This window comes from Odontomachus brunneus, unplaced genomic scaffold, assembly GCF_010583005.1.
Source record: "Odontomachus brunneus isolate Ranch 3 - 2012 unplaced genomic scaffold, Obru_v1 Obru_scaffold_199, whole genome shotgun sequence".
Taxonomy (NCBI): Eukaryota; Metazoa; Arthropoda; class Insecta; order Hymenoptera; family Formicidae; genus Odontomachus; species Odontomachus brunneus.
Window position 1 is genome coordinate 199,091 of NW_022639649.1, and position 12,371 is coordinate 211,461.

Below are 12,371 nucleotides of genomic sequence, written 5' to 3' on the forward strand. Positions count from 1 at the left end.
GGGGGGGGGGGGGGGGAGGAAGAGGTGGAGGAGAAGAAGAAGAGACCGTCGTCTCTCGTTTTTCATCTTCTCTTTTTCCTCTCATCGTTCGCGACGCGGCGCGGCGCGACGCGATGCGTAGGCGAGAGACGACAATCGAGACAGAGAAAACGGCGATCGGACGGGACAGGGCGAACGAACGCGTGAGAGTAAATGCCAGGTGTCCTCGCGCGGGTATCAAGAGCAAGAGGAACACGTCATCCCGAGAAGGACGTATCGAGGAGATAGCGCAAGCGGGACTTTCGTCTCTTTTCCATTCGTTTCTTTTGCTTCTCTTTTGAATCTCTGCTCCCTTCCTCCGACTGTCTCTGTCTCCGTGCCACCCTCACCGTGTCCCACGAGAACCGCGAGGAGGGTTCGCGTGTCCCTCGGACAGGGAGCCGCGAGAAGGACAAGATGAAAAGATACTTTATTGCGCCGACTTCCCGATAATCGTCGTCGTCGAGGTGACGGGTTCCCTGACGTACCGTCGAGACACGTGGTGTGAACGCCACGACGTCACTGCTACTACTAATGTTATCTTTTTTTTTGTGTTCTGAAATAAATCGTTAGACAAAGACAGACAGATAGAGATAATTCTATTCTTTTTTTTTTTTTCTATCTTTTTGTCTTTCGCGTACTCCGGCTTTTGTAGCTACGCGTAAGATTAGCGTTTGGAAAGTTCAATGAGAAGAACTCTCGATCGCGCGACAGAGAACCGCGCGTTGTATTACTAACGAGTGGTATCCATATAAAATGTGTATATAACATGTCTATGTACGCGCGTACGTGTACACTGAACAGCGACGCTCAGCGAGAACATCGACAACATCGACAATGTGATTAGCGCGTGAAACTGTTACTTTTGTCGTGGTGTAGATATTGTTCCACAGTATATAAAATGCCTACTGTTTAGGCGGGGAGAAGTGAAAGAGAAATAGAAAAAGAAAGAGAGAGAGAGAGAGAGAGAGAGAGAGAGAGAGAGAGAGAGAGAGAGAGAGAAAGAAAGAGAGAAAGAGAATAGTGTGCAACAGAGAGTAAAAGAGAGAAGGACCTATTGTAGAGATTAAATACTGCATAATAAAGAATAAAAGAAATGAAAGAGAAGGCTAAGTATCAGAAGATAGAGGCATAGACAGACAGACAGACAGACAGACAGACAGACAGATGAGAAGAATGATACAGAGACAGAGAAAGAAAAATGAGAAAGAGAGACAGAGTATGGGCAGATACCGCAGATAACCGTCCGATCGATCGATCAATCAATCGACCTGAGGCTTTGCTTAAATCTACTACAATGAGTGTATTCACGTATTCACGAACATCTATTTGCCAGGATGTCGCCGGATTGGTATACAAGGTGGCCGTCTTCGTCGTCCTCGACGGAGGGCGGTCGTGGGCTCTATTCGGGCCGGCGGTATCAGTAATCGACGCGTGCCAAGAGAAGGACCCAAACGCAGGCCGCGGACCACACCACCACCGATGGTTCGGTATCCCGTTTCGCGTCGGTCGGGCCGATTCGTTATCGTCGAGTGGAGACAGTAGGCGTCGCACCCGGAGTTGCGTAGTGGTTGCGTGTGTACCCGGGGAGTCGAGCGCCGTGTTGCAGTAGTGTTGTAGTTGATGGTAGTAGCCGGCCACATCCGCGTCCACGTGGGCAGCCATCGGGCATCAGGGTGTAGGTGTAGTAAAGGGAAGAGCGGCGGGTCCACCATTAGTCCCGGCAACATCCCACCGTGTCGTCCACCACACCACCGCCACCACCACCGTCGCGAGTCGGCCGACGAAACCCGTGTAACACGCGGTAGAGGACGTGTGTAAGCACGGGACGAACGTACGAGTGTGTCGGTGGGGGTAGGAGGGTAGGATAACATCATGGGCATCATCATCATCATCATTATCATCATCATCATCATCATTATCGTCGTCGTCGTCGTGATCATCGTCGTAGTCGGTCATCGTCATCGCCACCGCCATCATCGCCATCATCATCATCATCATCACCGTCGTGTGTGATCGTGATTATGATTGTGATCATAATCATCGTCATCATTATCATCATCACATCATCGAGTGAGAAGAGACAGAGAGAGAGAGAGTGGCCAAACCGATCCGAGCGCCCGCCAGTCGACCATAGTGAGTGCGAGAGAGACCAATCCGTCGTGTGTGCCATTTCCATTCCATTCCATTCCATTACAACGGAGATGGTAACCCAACAATCAGAGAGAAAGGGGAGAGGGCAAAATGGTTTGCCAAGTCAGAAAGTTGCGGTTACGAATTTACCATTTTTCGGCACAAAGCGCGTGACTATGTGCCTTTCTTTTCTTTATCTCTCTTTTATTTATTTTCTTTTACGACACTGGTTTCCCTATTCTTTTTCTTTTCTTTTATTATTATTATTATTATTATTAATTACTTATTTCCGTTTGAGAGTTTGCGTTTGCTTTTTCTTTATGTATTTTGCCTTTAATCTCGCTCGCCTACTCGCGTTTAAACGTCTATACTCGTGTTTAGAGACCCGATTTTTTTTATGCGCGTGTCTCTCGAAGAAGAGAGAATCCCATATCCCGGACACGCGCACGGCTCTATTGTCGGGCATGGAGCACTTCGTACGACATGAAACGACCATGAATGCGCATTCTAACGTAGACATATAGAGAAAAGCAGAGAGAGAATCATGTGCGTTATGTACATATACAAATCGCGGCAAGGTACATGGCAAATGATTTTTAATGACTATATACATAAATATTATGTATATACATATATATGTATACACGTGCATTTTTATACTCCATTAGATCGGCGATTACTCTGCTAACGAGACAACGAATTGTTCTCCATTTAATATCGCGGTGAAGAATAGAAGAGAAAAAAAATTAAAAAAAAGAAATCTCAAAAACTAAAAGAACAACGGATCAAAGGACAGTTTCTTCGAAGTGCTCGTGACGCGCGTTATCTGTTTCGTTCTCTTTTGTATTCTATCTTTGTTCTTTTTTTGACACGCTAATGGAGAGATAGTTGTTAAATTGTTAATTGTTTATATAAGGTACTTACGTGTGCGCGCGAACGGCTGCTCCACGACGATCGGAGAAAATCGTACGATCGTCGTGGGGCGAGTCCATCGCGACAATTATCGGCGCAAGGCGACACTGATCGGCGATTTTTCGATCCTACCTTATCGAGAACGCGCAAACACCGATCTATATCTACTTACGGATCGCCGATCGCGCTACTAAGTCATTACTACACTCGGTGGAGCAAAACGGAAAGTATTTGAAGAAGAAGAGAAGCAGGGCCGCGTACTCTCTCGTAGTTCTCGACGTAGTGCTTCGTCGTCGGGACGACGGTTATCGAGATATAAGCCGCTACAACGATGTAGCTGCAACCCTGATCAAGATCAATGATCAAGTCGTTCGACTTTTCTGACTACTGCCGTTCATGTACGCCGGCGTACACACCCAATCTTGGATCCACAATGAACGTGTGGTAAAGAGACATTTCGAAAAAGACATTTCTAAGCTGTCCGATAATTATACGTAGATCGAGCTTTATTAGGCGTATAAATTAATTCGTGACCTTTCTTTCATAAATCGATTGGAAATCATTTGTTGAGTGACATCAAGTTGTTCAGCAAGTTCTTGTTGTGTTTGACAAGGATTTTCTTGTAACAGCTTTTAAAATTTCTAGTCTTCAATTTTTTCTAGCGCTCCAGGACATACTTGATCGGAAAAAGATCAAAATTGCTATTTCAAAATCTTATAATCTCTGATATCATTTTTTACATGTACTTTCCCTTAAAGGAGAGCAAATCATTTCCTTATCCTTAAGAGCATTTTTTTTAGTTGAAATGCAAAAAGAATGCAGTGTCTAATATGCTGCTTATAGAATGACGTTGTGTTTAATATTACTGTGAGATTATATCGTTACACACACACCAGATCGAGTTATATGATGTTTTTTTTATTTTAAGGTTGACGACACTCCAAAACTCCACGGATAAATACAACGGGTAAAAGATTTGAATTCAAAAAAATGTTACAGTTGATTAATTGTAAGGGCAACGAATTAATTTGTACACCTAATAATTATTGATATAAATAGCGCCTCTATATCATGAATGCATTTTGGTAATGGAACGCAACTCTCTCGCGCTGAGAGAAAAAATATCTAAGAGACAGTAAATATTTATTCGACAGATGCCGATAACATATCTACTTATATCAATATAAAATATTTTTAAATGCGAAAATATATATTCTCTTAACACTTGAAAAAAACTTTAGCTCTTTTCATGAGAGCAATTGTTTATTCTATTAAAAAAAAAAATATATATATATATATATATAAGGGAATTTAGATTTAAATAAATATATATTGTTAGCGTACCCACCAAATGAATATTTAGTATTTTTTATATATTTTTTTCTCTCAATATTTTATATTTTTTTCTCTCAATATTCAAAGGAACTGAATTTGCAATCGAGAAGCTTATCTTCTCGAACCGTTTTAAATATTTGAAAAGTAAAGATCGTCTCATGAAAGTATGGAAACTTTCTTTTGTCTTGTATTAAGAGAAAAACGTAGTGATAGCAACTATGTGGGTGACAACAGGGGGCCCATCCTTAGAACATATTATGTACATGAAAGGGGAATGCGGGCACTGAAAATATATCCAAGTTGCGTGCAAAAGGGAAAGGTTGCGAGAGACTAATCGTCTTCTGTATAAGTGCGTCGAAATCATCAGCCAATAGTTTCGACGGTTTCTATACTGTATAATTTCAGCGCGTGCGCACAGAAGACTTTTAGTCCTTATCTCCTTTCTCTCTCGCATGCAACTTGAGCACACTTTTGATTCACAAGAGACAAAGGCATTTGCTTTCCATGTAAATATGTTCTAAGTAAACATCTCGTTTTATATCTTGCCAGATGCAACCCGCGTGTGATTCTAAATCCAAGTTGCAAAAAACACTTTTGCGACATCGGTGGGTAACCAATTGGCTAGTTAGACTTTCTAGTGACTCTGAATCACTCCTCATAGCGCGACAACGTGAAGGAAAAGGAGATTGCTAAGACGGAAGGAGTTCGTATACGAGTTGCACCTCTATACGCGCACACAAGGCAAACAGACAGACAGACAGACAGACAGACACGCATACGCACACACGCGCGAGGAAGGCAACGGGAAGGCGAGAGGACGACAACAGCGGCAACGGACACGCTCTGCTTCAAGTGGCGCCGCTTTCGCGAGCGCGCGACCACCAACCCGGGTGCTTCGGTTCGACAACTTACAATCGCGCCGTGGATCGCGTCCACCACGTCGCCGATCACACTCGCGCCCGTCGACGCTACCACAGTGCCCCCCTTCGACGCGTGGTCCTTTCGACTGTTATGCTGCTGATGATTGCTCTTTCTATACTTGCTGGCGATAATGTCCGTCGTGCTGGGCTGCACGTTCGCTTGTCCACCCGCCGCCAACTGGCTGTACGCGTCCTCCATGGCGGCGTACTTCAAGATAAGACTCTGAATCTCCTTTCGTTTGGCCGCTCTGTCCGAAATGGTCGGATCCTCGTCCTCCGTGAGCGCGTCGTGCGCGGTTTGGACGATATCACTCTGCACCATGTTCTCGGGAATAATTTGCGCGTTGCTGTTGACGATCGGCGTCTTGTCCCGGTCGATTGTGACCTGCGAGTTGTCGATGAACGTCGACGGATCGACCCTGACCGGTCGGGACAGTCGAAGGGAGGTCGAGTAAGCCTCCAACTGCTCGCTCTTGCCGTTCCGGTGCGGCCGCACTTTCCGACTGCGTGTTTCCGCGTGACCGGACTTGTGCCTGCCGTAGCGGCGATAAGTCTCTGAGTTCAATAAGTTGTGCCGATCAGTGCGGCTGTAGGCTGGTGTCTTCTCGCGTCTGGGCTCCCGGCCCATCGCGGAGCTCACATAGGGGTAAGCCTTCTCGCTTAGCAACACGCAGGTGGAACTCTTGACGATGCTGCGTGTCACCGACGGCTCCAGCGTCTTGTCGTCGCGCACGAAGGGACTGTTGTCTCGATGATAGTAACTATGATCACGCTGCTCCTGCTTCCGAGAGTAAGTGCGGCTAATCCGCTCCGAGTCGTTGGCATGTCTTTTGCCGGCGTACTTGTCCAGAATCGTGCTGTACTTGTCCTCCAGGCGGCTCCGCGTGCTACCAAGTCGACCAATATTGGGCGATCGTCTGGAGGTCGCGCCTCCCACGCTGCAATCGTTGAGGGTGGACGTTCCGCGCACCCTCGTGGTCAGCTTCTGGAGCAGACTCGTGCAGGAGTCGCTCAACATCTGCGTGACACTCGTGGACGAACGGGCATAGCGGTTGCGGGCTCGCGAGTCCTGCCGAGAGGTCGACATGGTGTCGCGCGGCGCGAATATGAACATTTGGAGTGACTGTGACGGTTCTCCAGAGGTCTCAAGATCTTACGAAGAAGCTCCTGACGAGCAATATCTCGAAAAATTTCGTAGTACCCAAAGTCGTCCTAACGGATCTCACGAGGCGATTTCATAACGACGACATGCTGAAGTTTCGGCGGATACACCGCGTCGGAGGAGAGCTCGCGGAAGAAGAGCAATCCACAGAGACAGCGAGGTTGACGAGAGGATCTTCTACGCAGGTACATCACTACGCCGGAGAGGCGCGAACACGCCGAGCGAGCACGCGCGCGCGAGAGGGACGCCGTCGAGGAAGGCACTAAACTATGACCACGACGAGGGTCACGGAGACGACGACGACGACGACGACGACGACGACGACGATGGCCGGGCGACGTCGGCCGTTCACGAAGACGACGAAGACGACTACGACGAGGAGGAGGCGAGACTCGGTGCGCCCCGCCAAATACTCTCTCGTCGCACTAAAAATATCAAGGAGCGGTGGTGAGCCCGCGAACGATTCGTCCTCCTCTCTCGAAACCGACTCTTCGAGAGCGATCAGAAGCGGAGCGGTAGAGAGGAGAGAGAGAGAGAGAGAGAGAGAGAGAGAGAGAGAGAGGGAGGGAGAGAGAAAGAAAGAGAAAGAGAGAAGCTGATAGCGTAACTCGGGAACAAGATTGCGGCAAAAGAGAGGGACGAATAGAAATAGAGAAAGAGAAGCCAGGTGCAAGTGAGCAGAAGAAGAAGAGAAACGGAAAGAGAACCGAAGGAGAAGGAGGAGAAGGAGGAGAAGATGATGAAGGAGGGATCACCACCGGGTGGTATTACGTAAATTGCTTCGCGCTTCTTCGGTACGGGGTGTCGAAGTTCGGTACACTCCGAGGAGCTTGGCGAACGCCGAGCGTGTGCTTCCTGATGCGCGCATAACAGAAGATGCAGAAGAGCCGCTTCGCGCAGAGGCGCAAAGGACGCTTCTACTCGGCACGCGCAGCGGGAAAACGTACTTGCGTTTTCGCACGCGGCGTGACGCGCCGCGCGTCGTCTCGCGCCTGCACCTTGACACACATAGAAATTGCAAAACGGCCGCGACGCCAATTCGATGTAGAGTAGGTCTGTCGCGCGACCGAATATTGGCTACCGGTCTGAGACAACGTTGGCGTCTCTCAACGGGCGAGAAGCGATGTTACAATCCGCGACGGGCAGATCGTGTCTATGAAACGGAGAAGAGTCAAAACCAAGCTGTCCGTTTCGGACAGATCAAAGAACATAGATGAGCATTCGTAGGAAGAGAAAATTGATGAAAGACACGAATCCTCCGGAGTAAGCTCTATAACAAGCTTTGGGAACGGGAACTATCAAAATTGGTCGATCTCATCTGGACGCGAAGTGAAACGACGACGCGCGGAAAGCGGATCTCGTTAACTCGGAAATAAACAGGTAAACGGAATATGGGACGCGCGAGCGCATGTTAGAGAGGAGACCCAGTTGGTCTAGATGAAATCGAAGGCGCCCGAGATCAACGGAATGGTTCGTGGCACTCTGGTACTATTAATAAAGCCCGGGTTGTCTTCAAGGTCGCGACGTTGAAGCGTAGATCGTTCTATCGCAGATTTTCCCTGCCGAGTCTGGTGTGTATCGATATAAATAAGTGACAAAATAGCGGCGCAGTTTGCCCCGCGAGACTCTGCTTCGCCCACAAGAGCAGCGTGTATACCGCATCATCGGTTTCCTGATACATCTCCGAAATATTTCCCGGTGAAGCCAAGCCGATCAACTTGGCTCGAGTTCGGGATCGGGACTATTTGAGAATCCGGATGTGTACGCGCGCGCATTTCGTCGGAATAACGGGAGACGAGTTAATGCGTCGTCCGACCGATGAGGCGATGCCTGAAACCACAAGAGGAACCCCCTCGTGAAATTCGCGAACAATCGTGAGAGCGAGCGCGTCAGTTAAGAGTGCAGATGAACGGTGACAACTAACTGATAGGGAGAGTGAATTGGAAGCCACAGAGCGAAGTGGCTCGGAAACACTAGCGCCAGCTGGACTGCCGCAAGAGTGAATCATGGAGCGTCGTCGAATCACGGGATTCCCTCTTACCGAATCGGCCGCGTTATTATGACAACGGAAGTGCTAGCGACATTGTGCAAGCTACGCGCCGAAAGCTCGCGCGCGTCTTCTTCCGCTCCCTATCTCGGGAAGACATTGACCAAGGTTAGGCTACGCTACTGGGTTAAAAGCAACGAGGTAAAGAGGAAGAAGAGGAGGAGAGAAGAGAACGGGAGGACACGACGCCGCTGCTGGAGAGTCGTTCGCTTCGTTTTCTAAGCTGCGTCTCCTCCTCGTCTTCTTCTTCTTCTTCGAGAACGGGCCAAGCCAAATATAAACCGGTGGTAGCTTGAAACGCGTGCGCCACGATCGTCACGCGTACAGAAGACCAACTCGCCGTCAGCGCGTCGAGTTTAAATGTTAAAGTCCTGGCTGGTTGACCAGCTCGGCAGAGGCTCGCGTCGTGTCACCGCTGCTGTTACATGGCGGAGGGCCAACAGAAATGGGCGCCTATACATTCTTCGTGTTAACGCTTTCACCGGGCAAGATATAGTTTCGAATTTTTACATGTATTTTCGGGATACCCTAAAAGCTTCTCATCAAAAGGCCACAGTGACTGCGGCAAATCAAATCTTGAAAGAGCTTGCTACGTTTTAACGTTTTAAGAAAAAGTAACAGCAGAGAAATCAAACACATTTAACCGTCTAAAATTTGCAAGAAGGTAATTCCGACTTCTCAATTTGACTTTGAAGCTGTTAAAATACCACCACCTTCGCGAGATGGTTTCAACGTGGACAACTGCTACAACAATTTTATGACCGAGAAACTCGTGGTACATTAGACTCTTCAGAGTGACGAACATTGCACAGCCATATTCGCAAAGACGACGAAGCCGACAAGAGTCTCGGAGAAGACATCGTCGAAAGTTGCCGGCTCGCGCGAGGAAAGGATTCAAGTGAGCGCAGACTCGAGCGACCAGTTTTTACACGTCCTGTCCGTTGTTAATCTCCTCGTCTGGTTAACATGATCGTGTTCCCAACGACAAAAATGTGAGATTTCACGAGGTAGACCGCGATGGGTGCGACGACGTCGAGTCTGCAGTCACCGCGTCACGGCTCACGAGGGGATAATCGGGATAGATAGGCAAGGCCTCCTAAGAAGAACCGGCGCGACAGCAAAAACACCGAGCATGAACACGCGCAACACACGGCGCCGCTTGTTACGCGAAGGACTTCGGTGCACTCTTGCTACCTCGGAGGACGACGTATCGTTAGCTTCAGGCGTGACGTCGAGTTTCGCGTCGAACTCCCTGCTGGTGGCCTCGGTGGTGGCGTTGCGCTGCAGCCAGGCGTCCCAGTCGTGACGCGGCCACCAGGGTACGCTTGCCGGCACTAGCATGTTCAGTTCTTGACTCGCCATCGTACGGAAGGTCGACGAGAACGACGGTGACGACGACGTGGCCGACAGTGGAGCATTGTTGGTCACCTCGCCGTGGCCGTCCAGCGCGGTCCAACTTCCAGGATCCAGGTTGACGGTGTACACGAGACAACGCGGTTACTTTAGCCGGCTCTTGGGCTACACCTCGCTCCGTTTCGCGTCGCGCCGGCTCTCACGGACACATCTTGCCAACTGCAACCCGCGCGTATTTCTAAATCCAGGTTGCGGGCGATTCTGGGTCGCCTGTCGACCGGTGTGTCGCCGGGCCGTTCTTCTTCCTATCGGCCGCGATGCCTGGTGCACGCGCGTCCGCTTCCGGCGAACCGGCCTGTTTGCCGGGGCGACGTTCCTCCTGCTCGACGACGACGGCGGCGACGGCGACGAGGAAGAAGAGAAGGAAGAGGAGGAGGAAGAAGATGACGACGATGTTGCGTTGGCCATCTGGCGCAAACTCGCACTAAAACCGCGGCGAAACTGCGTGACGAGTCCCCCTCGAAAATAGTCACCGGTCGAAAATAGCCGGCGTCGGGTAAGAAAGAAGAATCATCGGCATTCGCTCCGAGTATACGCGCCGTGTGTACCCATTGCGCCACGAGATTCTCCAGAAACTGGATCTCCCGTCATGCGTTGAGACTCGATAAGTAGCATAAGAACTAATTCGGATGACTCAAGGAGCTGGACTACACAATGTTGTCAAGAGCAAGCTTAGAAACTACAGAAACCGAAACCCCAGCACGAATCCCATTCCTTCGTTCGTTCGATTATACCAATTCCTGTGCTGCGTGTCCATCACCTTGAGTTTTTCTATGTCATTATGGAGCTTGCCTGAAGCTCGATAGTAGTATAAGTACACAAGAATGAGAGTTCCAGAGAGTTGTTTGGATAAGAGTGCGTTCCACACGAACAATTAATTTCTCTGCATTGTCTCAAGTCTACTAGTACAAAGTCTCTGTGAGGAATTCTCTTGAAAGTACAGAGTTAAGGTCTGCATTGAGGCATACTAATACTTGAGATCTGTCTCAACTGAAATACTTAGATTTGAGTTCAGAGTTAGATGAGAATTTTTCAGTCAAATCGCGATTACAGACATACAAGTGTCATACATATTATAATTCAGCTAAAAAACTTTGAACTCTAGATAAAAATCTGAATATTTCATATGAGACAAATTTCAAGTGACAACTATTAGCACGAGTCTAAGAGTTGTTATTTGAAACTTGTCTCATGTGAAATGCTCAGATTTTTATTCAGAGTCAGGCTCATGCTTTTCAGTGGAATTGATTCGTGTAACATTTGTATCTATAATAGCAATTCAACTAAAAAAAAAAAAAACTTATTTAATCCTGGATTCTGTATCTCATTTGAGATAGATTTCAAGCAATAACTGTTAATACGTTCCTAAGATCTATATCAACAGTCTGAATTTAGAGTTAGATATCAGTTTTTCAGTTGAATTGCGATTACGAAGCATAATGTCATATGATTCAACTAAAAAACTCTGATGCAACTTGAAATCCAGATCTAAGTATCTCATGAGATAAATTTCAAGCAAGGACCATAAACACAAGCCTAAGACATTCTATTTTTTGTGTTTTGTGTTTATCAATATCTGACTTATATATTTTTTTATATATTTTTTTTATATATTTTTTATATTAATATTTGACAGACGCATTCATGAATACAGGCGCTATTTCATATATATACAGGGTGAGCCAAATGTATGGATACACCCGAATAAATTTTCAGGACAAGATTTTCGGAGAAAGTGACATGAACAAAAGTTGCTCGAGCATAAAAGAACTATCTGTTGGTGACCTTGGATTTAACCTTGGCCTCAACCTTCAAGGTTATTTGGAGGTCAACTTTGCTTTTTTAAATAGAAAAATATATTTTTTATTACGGAATTTTATTCTACATAAAAAAACAAACAATTTTGTTTGAAAAATAGGACTTTTTCATACGATTTGTATTTTTTAAGGTATTTACGGAAATATCTACAAAATTATTAGTTTCAATAATTTTTTACTCAAATTTTACCAACTTTATCAAAAAATAACAAGAGATAAAAATTACGTATTTTCTTCTTATAGAGCTCTGCAAATTTTTTCAGAATTTTCTAATTAATTTTTTAGTAATGCATTTTTTTGTATTTTCTTGAAATACTAAAAGTTTATATCAAATTTTGAAAAAATTCTCAAAGCTCTATGAAAAAAAATAAAAAATTTTTATCTCTTGCTATTTTTCGATAAAGTTAATTCGAATAAAAAATTATTGAAACCAATAATTTTGTAGATATTTTCGTAAATATCTTAGAAAATAGAGGTATAAACATTTTTTTCGGACAGAAGTTGTTTAATTACGTAGAATAAAATTCTATAATAAAACATACATGTTTCTATTTAAAAAAGCAAAGTTGATCTACAAATAACCTTGAAGTTTAGGGTCAAGGTTATATCCAAGG

The 12,371-nt window shown here is 46.4% G+C and overlaps 1 protein-coding gene across 3 annotated transcripts in view; it reads right to left on the minus strand.

Annotated features, from left to right (window-relative positions):
* The window catches only part of LOC116852012 (serine/threonine-protein kinase Doa), a 12,512-nt gene extending 4,909 nt beyond the window's left edge, over positions 1-7,603 (minus strand). For 2 of the 3 annotated variants that reach the window (XM_032831968.1, XM_032831969.1), the window contains exons 1-2: positions 5,182-7,603; positions 1,342-1,420 (exon numbers count right to left, since the gene is read on the minus strand). In XM_032831968.1, coding sequence (XP_032687859.1) covers positions 1,342-1,420; positions 5,182-6,432 — 1,330 coding nt within the window. In that variant the 5' untranslated portion in view covers positions 6,433-7,603. The remainder of the gene's footprint in view (positions 1-1,341; positions 1,421-5,181) is intronic. The other variant, XM_032831971.1, reaches the window with a different exon arrangement.
* Positions 7,604-12,371: the final 4,768 nt, after the last annotated feature.